The sequence below is a fragment of the Piliocolobus tephrosceles genome, chromosome 8 (genome assembly GCF_002776525.5).
Source record: "Piliocolobus tephrosceles isolate RC106 chromosome 8, ASM277652v3, whole genome shotgun sequence".
Taxonomy (NCBI): domain Eukaryota; kingdom Metazoa; phylum Chordata; class Mammalia; order Primates; family Cercopithecidae; genus Piliocolobus; species Piliocolobus tephrosceles.
This window is the reverse complement of record NC_045441.1, coordinates 4921354-4939653: the sequence shown is the minus strand read 5'-3', so window position 1 is coordinate 4939653 and position 18300 is coordinate 4921354. Positions and strand designations below refer to the sequence as shown.

At 51.1% G+C, this 18300-nt stretch overlaps 1 protein-coding gene across 2 annotated transcripts in view; it reads left to right on the top strand.

Moving 5' to 3' along the window:
• Positions 1-12522: 12522 nt before the first annotated feature.
• MMD2 (monocyte to macrophage differentiation associated 2) overlaps positions 12523-18300 on the top strand; it is a 54345-nt gene continuing 48567 nt past the window's right edge. The window contains exon 1 of one of the 2 annotated variants that reach the window (XM_023197882.2): positions 12523-12759. In XM_023197882.2, the coding sequence (XP_023053650.1) occupies positions 12713-12759 (47 nt within the window). In that variant the 5' untranslated portion in view covers positions 12523-12712. The remainder of the gene's footprint in view (positions 12760-18300) is intronic. The other variant, XM_023197883.3, reaches the window with a different exon arrangement.

Here is an 18300-nt window from a genome sequence, read left to right as displayed (position 1 = left end):
GATCAATTGAGGCCAGGATTGAGACCAGCCTGGCCAGCATGGTGAAATCCCGTCTCTACTAAAAATACAAAAATAACCTGGGTGTGGTGGAATGTGTCTGTAGTTCCAGCTACTTGGGAGGCTGAGACATGAGAATCACTTGAACCCAGGAGGTAGAGGTTGCAGTGAGCTGAGATTTGCGCCACTGCACTGCAGTCTGGGTGACAGAGTGAGACCTTGTCTCAAAAACAAAAACAAACAAAAAAAAAATTAAGGAATTTTCATTTTCAAGTTGATCAACCCAAGCTGACTGAGAGAGGGAGGCACCTGGCTGTTTCAGTTTGGACGTTCTTGGGGGCTTGTTTGTAATTGTGTGTGTGTCCCGCAAGTGAGTGTCTTTTTAAGTGAGTGTCTTTTGTGGGTACCAGACAGTGGGATTGGCCCCTCTCAATTTGGGAAATTTCATTTGCTTGTTGAAAAAGCCCATCTAGGCTGGGCGCGGTGGCTCATGCCTGTAATCCCAACACTTTGGGAGGCCGAGGCGGGTGGATCATGAGGTCAGGAGTTCGAGACCAGCCTGGCCAGCATGATGAAACCGTCTCTACTAAAAATACAAAAATTAGCCGGGCGTGGTGGTGGACAGCTGTAGTCCCAGCTACTTGGGAGGCTAAGGCAGGAGAATTGCTTGAACCCAGGAGGCAGAGATTGCAGTGAGGCGAGATTGTGCCACTGCACTCCAGCCTGGGCGACAGAGTGAGACTGTCTCAAAAAAAAAAAAACAAACAAAAAGCCCAACTAATGGAGACAGGAAAGCACCTGTTTGCATTTGGATGCTCTTGGGGCTTATTTCTTGCCGAAGTAATTGGATTGTGTTTTACTGATCATTTGTTTGTGTGCATATCAGTATAGTCATAGGAAATTAGAATTCGAGAAACTGATATTCTTCTTTTTCTTTTTTTTAGGCCAGGCTGGTCTTGAACTCCTGACCTCAAGTGATCCACCCGCCTCGGCCTTCCAAAGCGCTGGGATTACAGGCGTGAGCCACCATGCCCAGCCTGGAGAAGCATTGTTTCATTGAAGGTAAATGACATGGAGGTCCAGGTTAATGTAACTTATTTTGCCCTCTGGACAGAGGCCTTACGTAGAATATGCCATCTCCATTGCATAACGGATTGCTGCTTTGCTCATTCAACATTATAATTTGATGGTTCTGGTAACGCACAGCTGCAGTCTGGTTGTCTCTTGATGCCCCATGGTCAAGTGCTTAGTCTCCACCAGGACCCTGTGGCATGCAAAGAGCTGCATTTTGAATCATAAATGTGCTAAAGAATGGGGCTTTGTTCTATAATACTCAGCATCTCCACTGTGGCAACAGCCTTTCTTTTCTTTCCCTCTCCTTTCCTCCCCTCTCCTGCCCTCCTCCTCCCTTCCTTCCTTGCATGCTCCCTCCCTCCCTTCCGTCCTTCCTTCCCTCCCTCCCTTCCTGCCTTCCTGCGTTCCTGTCTTCCCTCATTCCTCCCGTTCTTCCTTCCCTCCTTCCTCTTTTCTCTTTCTCTCTTTCTTTCCAGACAGGGCCTCACTCCAACCCCCAGGCTGGAGTGCAGTGGTAAAATCACTGCAGCCTCCACTTCCTGGGCTTAGGTGATCCTCCCCCCTCAGCCTCCCGAGTAGCTGGGACTGCAGGCATGTGCTACCATACCCAGCTAATTTTTTGTATTTTTTTGTAGAGAAAGGATTTCCCTATGTTGCCCAGGCAGGTCTTTTTTTTTTTTTTTTTTTTTTGAGACGGAGTCTGGCTCTGTCGCCCAGGCTGGAGTGCAGTGGCCGGATCTCAGCTCACTGCAAGCCCCGCCTCCCGGGTTCCCGCCATTCTCCTGCCTCAGCCTCCCGAGTAGCTGGGACTACAGGCGCCGCCACCTCGCCCGGCTCGTTTTTTTGTATTTTTTAGTAGAGACGGGGTTTCACCGTGTTAGCCAGGATGGTCTCGATCTCCTGACCTCGTGATCCGCCCGTCTCGGCCTCCCAAAGTGCTGGGATTACAGGCTTGAGCCACCGCGCCCGGCCTGCCCAGGCAGGTCTTAAACTCCTGGGCTCAAGCTGTCCTCTCATCTCAGCCTCCCAAAGTGCTGGATTACAGGCTGAGCCACCATGCCCAGAGCTGCAGCTTTTCTATTACAGCTTGCCAGAGACTCCACATACCATTGTTATCTCTAGCACCATGGCATGTTCTGTCGGTATATGTGACACCGTGGGATATACCACATAATGTGTCTTTAGGCAGCAGGGCCATACCAGAACCTGCTCCAGAGCTCTGTCTCAATCAAGGGAACACCAAAAACTGCCATCCTAGGCTGGGTGTAGTGACTCATGCCTCTAATCCCGGCACTTTGGGAGGCCGAGTAGGGTGGATCTCCTGAGGTCAGGAGTTTGAGACCAGCCTGGCCAACATGGTGAAACCCCTGTCTCTACTAAAAGTACAAAAGATTAGCCGGGCATGGTGGTACGCACCTGTAATCCCAGCTACTTGGGAGGCTGAGGCAGGAGAATCTCTTGAACCTGGGAGGCAGAGGTTGCAGAGATCTCACCACTGTACTCCAGCCTGGGCAACAGTGCAAGACTCTATCTCAAAAAGCAAAAACAAAAACAAAATCAAATGCCATCTGGGGCCAGGCATGGTGGCTTATACCTCTAATCCCTGCACTTTGGAAGGCCAAGGCTGATGGATTGCTTGAGGCCAGGAGTTCAAGGCCAGCCCGGCCAATATAGCGAGATCCTGTCTCTATTTTTTAAAACTTACTGCTGGCCTAGAAGTCTAAAAGAAAAATCATTAAAAAAAAAAAAAAAACCTAAATAGATAAATAAATAAAACTGGCCTAGCGTGGTGGCTTATGCTTGTAATCCCAGCACTTTGGGAGGCCGAGATGGGCAGATCATTTGAGGTCAGGAGTTCGAGATCAGCTTGGCCAACATGGAGAAACCCCATCTCTACTAAAAATATACAAATTACCTGGGCGTGGTGGTGGGTACCTATAATCCCAGCTACTCTGGAGGCTGAGGTAGGAGAATTGCTTGAATCTGGGAGGCAGAGGTTGCACTGAGCCAAGATCACACCATTGTACTCCAGCCTAATGACAGAGTGAGGCTCTGTCTTGGAAAAAAAAAAAAAAGTCTTGCGAGAACAGGGAAAGGAGACTGGCTTGGGGTTTTTATGGTGGTTGGTGGGTGCAACTGGGTGAGGGTTTGTGTGCGCTCAGGGGCTTGTGTGGTTTAAACCTCCCACTGGCGGCAAAGGAGGGAGCACTGAGGCTTCTTGTAAATTTCCCCAGGTGTCAGTCACAGGGGAAGAGGGAAAATGATACTTAAAAGCCTTCAGCACTATATAAGATTTGGCTGGTCGCGGTGGCTCACGCCTGGAATCCCAGAACTTTGGGAGGCCAAGGTGGGTGGATCACTTGAGGTCAGGAGTTCAAGACCAGCCTGACCAACATGGTGAAACCCCGTCTCTACTAAAAATACAAAAATTAGCTGGTCATGGTGGCGCACACCTGTAGTCCCAGCTACTCGGGAGGCTGAGGTAGGAGAATCGCTTGAACCCTGGAGGTGGAGGTTGCAGTGAGTTGAGATTGCACCATTGCACTGGAGCCTGGTGACAGAGGAAGACTCTGTTAAAAAAAAAAAAAGATTTAAAAATAGAACAAAGCCAGGCATGGTGGTTTACACCTATAACCTCAGTGCTTTGAGAAGCTGAGATGGGAGGATTGCTTGAGACTAGGAGTTTGAGACCAGCCTGGACAACATAGCAAGACCCTGTCTCTACAAAAAAATAAAAAATAAAAAATAAAAATAGGCTGGGTACACTGACATGACTGTAATCCCAGTGGGAGGCCGAGGTGGGAGGACCACTTGAGACCAGGAGTTTGAGACCAGCCTGGGCAACAAAGTGAGACCTCATTCTCTACAAAAACACACACATATATATGTATTTTTGGAGACAGAGTCTCTCTGCGTTGCCCAGGCTGGAGTGCAGCAGCATGATCTCGGCTCACTGCAATCTCTGCCTCCCAGTCTCAAGTGATTCTTAGGCCTCAACCTCCTGAGTAGCTGGGATTACAGGCATGTGTCACCACACCCAGCTAATTTTTGTACTTTTAATAGAGATGGGGTTTTGCCATGTTGGCCAGGCTGGTCTTGAACTCCTGTCCTCAAGTGATCCACCTGCCTCAGCCTCCCAAAGTGCTGGGATTACAGGTGCGAGCCACCATGGCTGGCCAAAAATTTTTTTTAATAATAAATAAAAATAGGCAGCGTGTGGTAGCTCATGGCTGTAATCCCAGTACTTTGGGAGGCTGAGGCACAAGGATCACTTGAGGCCAGGAGTTTGAGACCAGCCTGGGCAACACAGTGAGACCCTCATTCTCTACAAAAAAAAAAAAAAAAAGCCAGGTATGATGGTGTGCACTTGTAGCCCCAGCTACTAGGGATGCTTAGGTGGGAGGACGGTTTGCACCTAGGAGTTCAAGGCTACAGTGAGCTATGATCATACCAGGTGACAGAGCCAGACCCTGTCTCTGAAATAAAAATAAAATAAGACCAAAGTGTGTTGCCTATTCTCACACCCCTCAATACTTAACACAAAGCACTTTTGTTTATTTGTTTGTTTTTTGAGACGGAGTCTTGCTCTGTCGCCCAGGCTGGAGTGCAGAGGTGTGATCTCGGTTCACTGCAGCCAACCTTCTCCTCCCGGGCTCAAGCGATTCTCCTGCATCAGCCTCCCAAGTAGCTGAGTTTACAGGCACCCACCACCACGCCCGGCTAATTTTTGTATTTTCAGTAGAGACAGGGTTTTGCTATATTGGCCAGGTTTGTCTTGAACTCCTGGCCTCAAGTAATCCACCTGCCTCAGCCTCCCAACGTGCTGGGATTATAGGCGTGAGCCACCATGGCCATGGCCGGCCTCTTTACCAGTTTACTATAAAGGGCATTACAAAAAATGCAGAGGAATGGCCAGATGCCAAGGCTGATGGGGCAAGTTTTGTGGGAAGGGGTGGAGCTTCCATGCCCTCTCTGGGCACGCCACCCTCTCTGCACCTCCATGTGTTCAACATCGAAGCTCTCTGAGTGCTGTCCTTTTTTGTTTTGGTTTGGTTTTTTTTGAGACAGAGTCTTGCTCTGTTGTCTAGGCTGGAGTGCAGTGACATGACCTCAGCTCACTGCACCTTCACCTCCTGAGTTCAAGCAATTCTCCTGCCTAAGCCTCTCCACTAAATGGGTCCAGAGGCACACCCCACGATGCCTGGCTAATTTTTTTATTTTTACTTTTAGTAGAGACAGGGTTTCATTATGTTGGCCAGGCTGGTCTCAAACTCCTGACCTCTGGGGATCTGCCCACCTCGGCCTCCCAAAGTGCTGCGATTACAGGCATGAGCCACCATGCCTGGCCCTTTTTGGGTTTTTTGGAGGCTTCGTTTCATAGGCATGATGTACTGAATCATTGGCCATTGGTGATGAACTCAACCGCCAGTCCCTCTCCCTTCTCTGGAAGTCAGCAGGAGAAGTAAACGTTCTAACCCTCTAATCATATGGTTGGTTCACCTGGCAACTAGCCCCCACATCCTGAAGCTACCCAGCAGCCCACCCAGGAGTCACCACATTAGAACAAAAGATGCTCCTATCACTCAGGATGTTACGGAGATCTTAGGAGCTCTGTGTCAGGAAACAGTCAAGTATCAAATATTAGAACTAAAGATTCTCCAAGTGCCCCCGTCTACAAAGGTTTTAGAAGCTCTGCCTCAGGAACCAAGGGCAGGAACCAAATATATATTTCTTATTATATAACAATATCACAAGCAGTTAAACATCAAAAAGGGAGTCAAGGCTGGGTGTGGTGGCTCATGCCTGTAACCCCAGCACTTTGGGAGGCCGAGGTGGGAGGATTGCTTGAGCCCAGGAGTTTGGGACCAGCCTGGGCAACATAGTGAGACCTTGTCTCTATAAAAAATTAAAAGATTAGCGTTGTGTCATGGTGTGCATCTGTGATCCCAGAGAGTTGGTAGGCTGAGGTGGGAGGATTGCTTGAGACTAGGAGTTTGAGGCTACAGTAAGCCATGATTATGCCACTGTACTCTAGCCTGGACAACAGAGCGAGACCCTGTCTCAAAAAAATGGGTGGGAGGAGTTAGACTATACTTAGTATCAGTGTCAGTTCAGGTTCTGTATGCCGTAACCTGATGCAAATGTGGGTATTTTGTTTTCTTTCTTTCTTTCTTTCTTTCTTTTTTTTTTTTTTTGAGATGGAGTCTCTCTCTGTCCCCCAGGCTGGAGAGCAGTGGCATGACCTGCAACCTCTGCCTTCCAGGTTCAAGCATTCAAGCCATTCTCCTGCCTCAGCCTCCCAAGTAGCTGGGGGGACTACAGGCGCGTGCCACCGCACCCAGCTAATTTTTGTATTTTTAATAGAGATGGGTTTTCTCCATGTTTGCCAGGCTGGTCTCAAACTCCTGACCTCAAGTGATCCTCCTGCCTTGGCCTCTCAAAGAGATGGGATTACAGGCACCTGCCATCATGCCTGGCTAATTTTTGTATTTTTAGTAGAGATGGGGTTTCACCATGTTGACCAGGCTAGTCTTGAACTTCTGACCTCAAGTGATCCGCCTGCCTTGGCCTCCCAAGTGCTGGGATTACCGGAGTGAGCCACTGTGCCTGCCCACAGGTGCTGTTGATGCTATTCCCTTCACTTGGAACTCACTTCCTCACCTGGATGCCTTTTTCTCGCCTGCCCCCTCTTGTCCTCCTGCCTGTTCGTTTTCCAGCCGTCTTGCAAGACTCAGCTGAGAAGACTTCCCCGACTTCCTGCAGACCCTAATACCCCAGGCAACGTTGTTTCCCCGTCCTGGGGCCACCCTCAGACCCCCGGCAAAGACACTCTCGTTGGCCAAACTCCAGCCAGGCTTTCCTGAGCCTTTCTTGGCTGGGCCTCAGCCTTGGCCCATAAAGACTTGAACAAGCACGAACCTCGTTTCCAGCCGCTCAAGGTTGCATCCCTAGGATGGCCCCTGTCCCTTGTAAAGTGCCTGCCTGAGAACGCTCAAGGCTGCCAGAAGTTACAGTTTGTTCCAGCAACACAGGAGGAGAGGGCCCCTGTGTCCCAGCCTCCGTGGGAGGGCAGGAACCTAACTTTGATAAGCACGGTTAGCAAACCCAGATGGTTTCACGTGGACCAATGCCCGCTTCATGCTTTTTCATTCCCCGATCCTCCTGAGCCCCTATCCACCTTCTCCCTTTTCCATCTTTCTCCTTTTTAAAACATGTATTTATTTATTTATTTTTGAGACAGAGCCTTATTCTGTCGCCCCGGCTGGAGTGCAGTGGCATGATCTTGGCTCACTGCAACCTCCACCTCCTGGGTTCAAGCTATTCTCCTGCCTCCGCCTCCCAAGTAGCTAGGATTACAGGTGCACACCACCATGCCTGGCTGATTTTTTGTATTTTTAGTAGAGAGAGGGTTTCACCACGTTGGCCAGACTGGTCTCAAACTCCTGACTTCAAGTGATCTGCTTGCCTCGGCCTCCCAAAGTGCTGGGATTACAGGTGTGAGCCACTGTGCCTGGCCTTTAAATTTTTTTTTTTTTGAGACAGGGTCTTGCTCTGCTGCCCAGGATGGAGTGCGGTGGCACGACTGTAGCTCACTACAGCCTCAAACTCCTGGGTTCAAGTGATCTTACTTCAGCTTTCCAAGTAGCTGGGACTACAGGTGTGCACCACCACATCTAGCTAATTTTAAATTTTTTGTAGAGACGGGGCCCCACTATGCTGCTGGTCTTGAACTCCTGGCCTCAAGTGAATTCTCCCACCTTGGCCTCCCCATGTGCTAGGATTATTGGTGTGAGCCACCATGCCCGGCAAACCTGCAAAACTTTCAGCTGCCATCAACCTGGCCCTGGTGGCTACTGGTGCTACCTTGAGATGGAGAGCAGGGACGGAAGGAGGGTTTTGGCCAGATGAGTTTGATGGAGCTGATCTACTCAGTGTGAGTTGCCCCTGAGGCAGGGGCCTTGGTTTTCACCTGGAAATGAGGGCACAGCCATCCACTCCCAGAGGTAGTGGAGAGAGAAGCTGAGGTGACCAGGCTGGGCCAAGCTGGAGCCCTCAGAAGTGGCAGGAGGTGAGTGTGGCTAAAGGGAGACAGGGTCATTAGGAATGCAGTCAGGTAAGCGCAATCAGGCGAGCAGAGGGGGAGACTTCTGTCTGGAGGGGCAGACCTGCCGCCTGTCTGAGGCTTGTCCCCCAGCTAGTGCCTGCCCCGAGCCCCGTCCCTGCCTTCTCCCTCATCACACTCCAACCTCGCCTCCTCCTAAGCGGGAGTCAGGCTCTCAGTTGCCATAACAACTGGATCCCAGCAGTAAAAATAGTAACTAATTTTTTATTCCATTTCTTTTGCTCTTGGAGAAAAAGAAAATCCATTTCTAGGCTCGAGTTTCACTTCAGGGGTCCCCTCTGGGGCCCTAAAGATTCCACTGCCAAGGTCTGCTTGAAGGTCAACAGCAGGCTGGGGCCAGGAAGAGGGCGGCATGGACCCTGGACAGGCCCAGCCCCAGCCTCCTGGGAGCTGTGGGTACCAGTGGCTGCCTGGGCCTGGCTGGGGCAGAGGTGTTGCTGGTACCTGGGGACAGGTGTGTCCCGGTGCAGTGGACAGTGAGGTCTGGACCTGCGGGGTCAGAGCAAGGGCCATAGAGGTCAAGGTCAGGGCAGACGCCATGGCATGCAGGGTTTGACTTTGCTTACTACTTCTGTTTGACTTCCATCTCCTGGAGGTCTGATAAATCACCAGAGCAGGAGTTCTGTGTAGGGAAATCAGCCCAGAGCCCAGCTGGACTCCAGGGCAGTCCTGCCCCCAAAGGCCCTGTGACCTTGGGAAGGTCCCCAGCCCATGAGCCTCAGTTTCCTTCATCGGCGGAGGGGATAGGAGGCACTCATCTGTCCTACCCCAGGTCTCACTTGTTTCGTGACTTGTGATGCACAGCATCCCAGCTGGCACACGCAAATGCAGGTGCCAGACGCACGACGGAAACAGGGCTTAAAGAATGTGACTCCTCCTCACTATGCACCAATGCCTAAAAAGTCATTTCTTCTGTTTCATTTCCCTCCTTCTCCTCTTCCTCCTCCTCGTCCTCTTCCTCCTCTTCTGCTTCTTATTCTTTCTTCTTCTCTTTTTCTTTTTGAGACAGAGTCTTGCTCTATCACCCAGGCTAGAGTACAGTGGCACAATCACTGCAGCCTTCCCCTCCCTGGTTCAAGCGATTCTCAAGCCTCAGCCTCCCAAATAGCTGGGATTACAGGTGTGTACCACCACCCCCAGCTCATTTGTTTTATTTTTAATAGAGATGGGGTTTCACCATGTTGGCCAGGCTGGTCTGAATCTCCTGACCTCAGGTGATCCACTTGCTTTGGCCTCCCAAAGTGTTGGGATTGCAGGCGTGAGCCACTGCACCTGGCCCTTGTCTTTTTTTTTTTTTTTTTTTTAAGACAGAGTCTCACTCTGTCACCTAGACTGGAATGCAGTGGTGCCATCATAGCTCATTGCAGCCTCCAACTACTGGGCTCAAGCGATCTTCCTGCTTCAGCCTCCCGAGGAGCTGGGACTATAGGCACATGTCACCATGCCTGGCTAATTTTAAAATTTTTTGTATAGATGGGGTTTCACCATGTTGCCAAGGTTGGTCTTGAATTCTTGGCCTCAAGCAATCCTTCCGCTTTGGCCTCCTAAAATGCTGAGATTACAGGCATGAGCAGTGGCTTGCCCCAACTGGCTTAAAAAAATAGATAGATAGAGATAGATAGATGATAGATAGATAGATAGATAGATAGATAGATAGATAGATAGATAGATAGATATGTGAGGCTGGGACAGAGGCTGAGATCCTGAAGGCAGAGGTTGGAAAACCTGGAGTTCTCATGTCCCAGGGCGGAAGAGTGTCTTGGCTCCAGGAGAGAAAGAGACCATTTACCACTTTCTTTCTTTCTTTCTTTTTAGATGGAGTGTCACTCTGTCACCCAGGCTGGAGTGCAGTGGTGCGATCTTGGCTCACTGCAACCTCCGCCTCCCGGGTTCAAGCGATTCACCTGCCCCAGCCTCCCGAGTAGCTGGGACTTGTAGTCCCACGATGGTCTCAATCTCCTGACCTCGTGATCCGCCTGCCTCAGCCTCTCAAAGTGCTGGGATTACAGGCGTGAGCCACCATGCCTGGCTGCATCTGCCACTTCTAATCCATCATCAGGGTGGTCTGGTGGGCTTTACCTCCTAAGCATTCCTGACCCGTCTTCTAGTCCCCACCTCAGCCATCTCCCACCCCAACCCCCAGCCCTCAGCCCTGCCGTGGCCTCTGAAGGCATCCTCCCCAATGGGAATGCCAAAATAAATTAGATGGAGTCAGCAACACCTGTAATCTCCACACTTTGGGAGGCTGAGACTGGCGGATCACCTGAGGTCAAGAGACCAGCCTGGCCAACATGGTGAAACGCCATCTCTACTAAAAATACAAAAATTAGTTGGGCATGGTGGTGCATGCCTGTAGTCCCAGCTACTTGGGAGGCTGAGGCAGGAGAATCGCTTGAACCTGAGAGGCAGAGGTTGTAGTGAGCTGAGATGGCGCCACTGCACTCCAGCCTGGGTGACAGAGTAAGACCCCATCTCAAAAAAAAGAAAACAAGATGAAGTCCTTTGTCTTTTTCCCACTTCTAGTCCTAGCTCCCTGGGGGCAGGGGGAGTGGGTGGGGTTATCTTCTGAATGTTCAGCAAGATCTCAAATAAAGCATTGCTATATTAATGAAAAGCAACAGGGGCTGGGGCTTGGGAAGGAGGGTGAAGTGTGCGTGCAAAGGAAGGGCCTTCTCTTCAATCTGCAGACCAATCCTTGGGTTCCCCAGGTGCCGCTGGCACGTCTTTGGCATGGAAGGCTTCTTCCCTCCATCAGCCCCCAAGGGTTCCAAGCCTCCCGTAGGGTGACTGCTTTTCCAAAGCCTAGAACTTGGCCCAGGTCTCCTAAGGGAGAAAACTGGATTTTGTATTTTTAGTAGAGAGAGGGTTTCACCACGTTGGTTAGACTGGTCTCAAACTCCTGACTTCAAGTGATCTGCTTGCCTCAGCCTCCCAAAGTGCTGGGATTACAGGTGTGAGCCACTGTGCCTGGCCTTTAAATTTATTTTTTTAGAGACAGGGTCTTGCTCTGCTGCCCAGGATGGAGTGCGGTGGCAGGACTGTAGCTCACTACAGCCTCAAACTCCTGGGTTCAAGTGATCTTACTTCAGCTTTCCAAGTACCTGGGCCTACAGGTGTAGTCCTGTACTCGGGATTTTGTACTGGGGAATCCAGCCACCAGATGCAAATGACCCTGTCGGGGGGGTCACCAGGGTCCTCAGAATCATGAAGTCTTGGGGGAAGAGGGTTTTCCCGGAGCCCCTGACCCCCTTCCTGGGCAGGTCCCATAGGGTCCCTCGCGCCTCACAAGGACATGGCAATAGGGAGCGGGGCAGTGGGGGGAGCAAGCAAGCCACAGGTAGGCGGTAGGTGGGGGCCCGGCTACACTGGGGAGGACGGGCGCAGTGTCCCCTGTCCCTCCAGCCCAGCTGGGGCCAGCGGGGTCCGCAGCCCTTCTAGCCCTGGAGGCCTTTTTTCTCCTCACTGGAAAAAGTACTGGTGGAGGACAGCCGGGAACAAGGGGCTGGATTGGGAAGTCCCCTATCCACTTCCCACTCCTCCACCCCCTACCGACCCTACTTTCCAGTCCTGCTACCTTCAGGTCCCCCACTTCCCACAAACCCTCCCACTTCCCACTCCCTCCACCCCCAGGCTCCCCCTCCCGCCCCCCGCCGCTCCACCCAACCCCCCACTTCCCACTCCCCTAACCTCCAAGTCCCCCTCTTCCCACCAACCCCCTGACTCTCCCCCCAACCCCCCACTTCCCACTCCCCCACCCCCAAGTCCCCCACTCCCCACCAATCCCCCTACTTCCCACTCGTCCCACATCCATTCCCACTCTCCTTACCCCCACCTTCCCTCTTCCCCAACCCCTCCAGCACCCCCAGTTCCCACTCCCGTCCCCTTTCCCCTCCCCCACTCCCTCAGCCCCCCAACTTTGCATTCCACCCCCCTGCGCCCCCCCTTCCCAATCCTTCCCTCTCCCCCTACTACCACTTCCCGCTCCCCACCCCACCAACACCCCTTCCCGGCTTCCAGCGAGGGCAGGGGAGGGGGGAAAGAGGCCCGGGCCAGGGCTGCCCAAGGCCTGGGCGATGGGTGGCTCGCGCGCACGGCCAGGACTCCCCCCCCGCCCTGCCCCCACTCCTTATGTCCACTTCCTCACCCCCACCTCTCCCACCCCCCATCTCCCCATGACCCTCCTCCACCCCAGCGGAGGCGGCGGGGTCGCGGGAGGGAGGGGGCCGGGCCCAGGCGATTGGCGGCGCGTGCCCCGGAGCCCCCCCGCGCCCCCGTCATCCCGCCCGCCCGCCCGCCGGCCTGCCCCGCCCCCGCCACCATCTGCTCTGGCTTTGGCGTCGGCGGCTCCGGACGCCTCCAGCTCCGGCTCGGGCTTGGGCTCCGGCTCCGGGCGCGGACCAGGTCCCCTTGGCCCCCGCTGCGCGCCCTCCAACCTGCTGCTGCGGCCGCCGCGCACCCCAGGCTCTGCCAGCTGCTCGCTCTCAGAGCCCGGGACCGGATTCCCATGGAAGCGCCGCGATGTTCGCCCCGCGGCTGCTGGATTTCCAGAAGACGAAGTACGCTAGGTGAGCGGCGGCTGCGGGGGTCCGCGGGGAGGTAGGGAGGGGCGCGCGGCGGCGGAGACCGCGGGGGCCACCTTGGTACTCGGGCCCCGCCGCCCGGAGCACTCGAGGGGATCGGCGGACCCCTGACCCCCACCCGAGAAAACCAGGATCCAGGCAGCCTCGTCTTGGCGCTGGGATGGAGTAACCGGGATGCCCGCGCCTCCTCTCTGGGTGCCGTTGGACAAGTCGCTTCACTTCTCTGAACCTCATTTCCACGTTTGCAAAACGGGGGTTATGCGAGTCCCCGTGTCCTGGGTCCCCTTGAGGATTAAGCGAGCTGGCCCTTGCAAAGCACTTTGCACAGCGCCTGGAGCCCAGCCAAGTTACGCTCGGGCAGTTACGCTCCGTCTCTCTTGGGCACTTGTTCATGGTAAAAGGCGTTGGTACCACCTCTGTCCACCCTTCCAGCAAGTCGGAGCTTTTGAAAGAGTAAGTGCTCTTTTCAGATGAAGAAACTGAGGCTTAGCAGGGGAGGGGGCACCTGTACATCCAGGTATTTTCATAGTGTGAACTCCGTGGTCCCCTCAGAACCTCGGTCATTTCTGTAAAATGGTGATAGCAGATACTGTGATAGCTGAGTTGAAGTTAGGCTCCTGTTGCTTGGAATTCCAGTGAAGAAGGTGGGCGTGGGGAGGGGGTTTCTCCCTATTACATATCTTTAGATTTTTTGGGGGCGGTGTGCTTGCCTGGAAGCTGGCATGAAAAACCCCTCCTAAAGTTGCTCCTCGGTCCCCAGTGGTCTTTGACTGTTCCGGTGGGAGCAGCCCCCGGGGCCTCTTTGGAGGGGGCACCAGGCTGTCCTCCAGGTCACCTTTCCCCCTCTGCCACCGAGGGTCCCCCGCCTTTGTGAACAGAGGGGCCTGGTGTGTGCTGAGGCTCCAGTGGATGATGAGTGGGAGATGGGTTGGCAGTATTTTTCCTACTCACATGAGTGTGGCTTGTCACTTGCAACTGGTTGTTGAGAGTCCCCTGGTGCCCCTGAAGTCTCTACAAGTTCTGGTCAGATTGAGCACAACTTGACAACAGAAGCTCAGGGCTAGGATGGTGTCCAGGGTACCGAAGGCTGGGGGACAGGATGGAGCCCTTCCTTCCCCCTCAGTCTCACCCTCTCTTTCCCCCAGGGCACATGATGAGTCTATCTTTCCTAAACTTGGGGAATCCCACCCGGGGAGGTGATGCACTTGGGAAGGACTTGAGGATGAGTTCCTGCGGATTTGCTGTTGGCCAGATTGTGGGACTGGACTGGACTTACCTTTTTTTTGTTTTTTTTTTTTTTGAGATGGAATCTCCCTCTTGTTGCCAAGGCTGGAGTGCAATGGTGTGATCTCGGCCCACTGCAACCTCCGCCTCCTGGTTTCAAGCGATTGTCCTGCCTTAGCCTCCCGAGCAGCTGGGACTACAGGCACCTGCCACCATGCCTGGCTAATTTTTTGTATTTTTAGTAAAGACGGGGTTTCACGGTGTTAGCCAGGATGGTCTCAATCTCCTGACCTTGTGATCCGCCCGCCTCGGTCTCCCAAAGTTCTGGGATTACAGGCGTGACCCACCGCCTCCAGCCTTTGTTTTTTTTTCTTTGAGACAGGGTCTCTGTTTCTCACCCAGACTAAGGCTGGAGTGCAGTGGCACAGTCATGGTTCACTACAGCCTCAAATTCCTGGGCTTGAATGAGCCTCCTGCCTCAGCGTCCAGATTAGCTAGGACTCTAGGTGTGGATCACCACCATACCCAGATAATTTTTGTATATACATATTTTTTTTGAGACGGAGTCTCACTCTGTTGCCCACTCTGGAGTGCAGTGGCATGATCTCAGCTCACTGCAACCTCCGCTTCCCAGGTTCAAGTGATTCACCTGCCTCAGTCTTCTGAGTAGCTGGGACTACAGGCGCCCACCAGCATGCCTGGCTAATTTTTGTATTTTTAATAGAGGTGGGGTCTTGCCATGTTGCCCAAACTGGTCTTGAATTCCTGGGCTGAAGTGATCCTCTCACCTTGGCCTCCCATAGTGGGTACTTGGACTTGTAAAGGCTGACTCCAGGGGATTTTGTGAGACATAAGTTGGTGAACTGTTCACGGGAAAGGGAGAAACCCTAGGTTGAAGGCTGCCGACGTGGACACGAAGGGAAGGAACTCTGAAGTCTCAGCAACCAGCCTGGTCCTGTCCCACACCTGCTGTGTGACCTTGGTAGATGTCTCAACCTCTCTTGACCCCAGCGAGTTGATTTGTAAAGTCAGGAGAGCTGGTCTAAATGGTCTCTAGATTTGGACACTTGTGCTGGCTGCTCTGGAATTAGAATAGGGATCTGGAGCTGGCCAGTCTTTCACACTTGGGCCAATACAGCTTCTATGGGTGACAGGACCAGGGAGAAAATGGATTGTGTGGATTAGTTCTATTTCTGTTCCCTTCCTCATTGTGCAGTCCTTACAACTGTACGGTCTGCAAATTAGGTCCGTAATAAAGGCTTATTGATTAAGTGATTTTTTTTTTTAAAGATAGGATCTTACTCTTTTGCCCAGGCTGGAATATAGTGGTGTGATCATAGCTCACTGCAGCCTCAAACTCCTAGGCAAACATGATTCTCCTGCCTCAGCCTCCTGAGTAACTGGGACTACAGGTGTGCACCACCATGCCTGGCTAATTAAAAAAAAAAAAAAAAAAAGTATTTGTACAGATGGGGGTCTCACTATGTTGCCCAGGCTGGTCTTGAACTCCTAGGCTCAAGTGATCCTCCTGCCTCAGCCTCTGGAAGTGTTGGGATTATAGGCATGAACCCCTGCACCCAGCTGATTGAATGAATTTAATGATATAATCTAGGGCTGTCTATGAGAAATATACAAGCCACAGATGTGGCTTTATTTTATTTATTTAGTTTTGACATGGAGTCTCACTCTATCACCCAGGCTGGAGTGCAATGGCACAATCTCAGCTCACTGCAACCTCCACCTCCCAGGTTTAAGCGATTCTCCTGCCTCAGCCTCCCGAGTAGCTGGGACTACGGATGCCTGCAACCATGCCTGGCTAATTTTTGTATTTTTAGTAGAGGTAGGGTTTCACCATATTGACCAGGCTGGTCTTGAACTCATCACCTCAAATGATCCACCCACTTCGGCCTCCCAAAGTGCTGGGATTACAGGTGTGAACCACCATGCCCGGCCAGCTTTAAATTTTCTAGTAGACACTCAGTTTAATGTGTGCTTGATATTCCATCTTGTTATAAGAAGGTAAAAATAAACAGGTGAAATTATTATAATTTTTAGAATATATTTTAGTTTACTCTTTATATGCAAAGCATTATTATATCAACATGCAATGAATATGAACACATTATTTATGAGATATTTTACATTTTTTCACCACAAGTCTTCAGCATCTAATGTGCATTTTATACTTACAGCCTGTCTGAATTTGGACTAGTCAATTCCAAGTACTCAATAACCACATGTGGATTGTGTCTACCATATGGTATCTTCTGTGGTGAGAGATGGGTATTCCAAATTAAATGCTGTGTGACATTGTAAAAAATGCTCTCCTTCTTGGAGTCTCTGTTTCTCAGTGGATGGTAGGGCCAGCTAACCCCTAGGTTCTAACCTAGAGTCTTTGATGTAAGTAGCCACCTGGTCACCTGGAATGGTTTTTGTACACCAAGAAACATTCATATCATAAAGTTGTAAGAATTAAGACAGTATGGTGTTGGTGCATGGTTGGGCCAATTGACCAGTAGAGCAGAATAAAGAGGCCTGAAATAGATTTATGCATGTAAAGGCATTTTAAGCTGTATGTGGTAGCACATGCCTGTAATCCCAGCTACACCTGAGGCTAAGGCAGGAGGATCACTTGAGGCCAGGAGATTGAAAACACTCTGGGTGACATAGCAAGATCCCATCTGAACTTTTAAAAAGGCCTTTTATTTTTACCAAAGATGGTGTTGCTGATAAACCTAGGCAAGGATGGTCTATTGGATAAATGGTAATGAGACGATTCACTATTCAGATGACAACAGTGGAACAGGAACCCTACCTCACACCATATAGAAAAGACACTTTTAGAGGGATGAAAGATGTAAATGTGAAATAAATAAAAAAGTTGAAAACTTTGAGAATCTATAAAAGAATAACTTTTGAACTTTGGGGTAAGTAAAGGTTTCTGAAGGCACATAAAGTACAAATCATAAAAAAAAGATTGATGAACTTGGCTACATTAAAAATTAGGTTTCAGCCTGGGCAAGGTGGTTTATACCTGTAATCCCAACATTTTGGGAGGCCAAGGTGGGAGGAGCACTTGAGTCCAGGAGTTCAAGACCAGTTTGGGCAACATGGTGAAACCCCATCTCTACAAAAAAATACAAACAATTAGCTGGGCATAGTGGAGTGCGCCTATAGTCCCAGTTACTCAGGAGGCTAAGGTGGGAGGCTTGCTTGAGCCTGGGGATCGAGGCTGCAAATGAGCTGAGACTGAGCCCCCACACTCCAGCCTGAATGACAGAGGGAGACCCCGTCTGAAAAAAAGAAAAAAAATTAAGTTTCTGTTAACCAAAAATGCCAGGAAGAAAGTAGAAGACAAGCCACAGTGCGAAGGACATATTTGCAACACATTTAACCAACAAGTAATTAATATCCAAAATACAGAGAGAATAAGAAATAAAAAAAGACAACCCAATAGAAAATGTAAAAGACATGGACAGGGATTTCTTGGAAGAGAATACAGGTGAGCATGTGAAGAAGTGCTCCCTCTCAGTGGTAACCAAGACAATGTCAAATGAGATACCACTTTCATATCCAGTGCATAAGAAGCCTAACTGTCTGGGTGCAGTGACTCATGCCTGTAACCCCAGTGCTTTGGGAGGCTGAGATGGGAGGATCTCTGGAGTCTAGGAGTTTGAGACCAGCCTCGGCAACAAAGTGAGATCCCCGCCTCTACAAAAAGAAAAAAATTAGCTGGGCATGGTCGTGTGCCTGCGGTCCCAGCTACTCAGGAGGCTGAGGTAGGAGGATCCCTTGAGCCCAGGAGTTCAAGGCTGCAGTGAGCTATGACCGCGCCACTGCACTCGAGCCTGGGTGATAGAACAACTCCATCTCTAAAAAATACAATAAAATAAAAGGCAAAATGTAAATGTAAGATGAGTAACTATAAAAATTTAAAGTCCAAAGTAGTTCAGTAAAACCGAAATATTTTATGAAAATGAGACTGAGGCCGGGTGTGGTGCCTCATGCCTGTAATTCCAGCACTTTGGAAGGCCAAGGCAGGTGGATCACCTGAGGTCAGGAGTTCGAGACCAGCTTGGCCAACATGGCCAAACCCTGTCTCTACTAAAAATACAAAAATTAGCCAGGTATGGTGGCAGGCACCTCTAGTCCCAGTTACTCGGGAGGCTGAGGCAGGAGAATTGCTTGAACTCGGGAGGCAGAGGTTGCAGTGAGCCAAGATCTTGCCACTGCACTGCTCCAGCCTGGGTGACAGAGTGAGACTCCGTCTTAAAAAAAAAAAAAAGAGAGAGAGAGAGACTG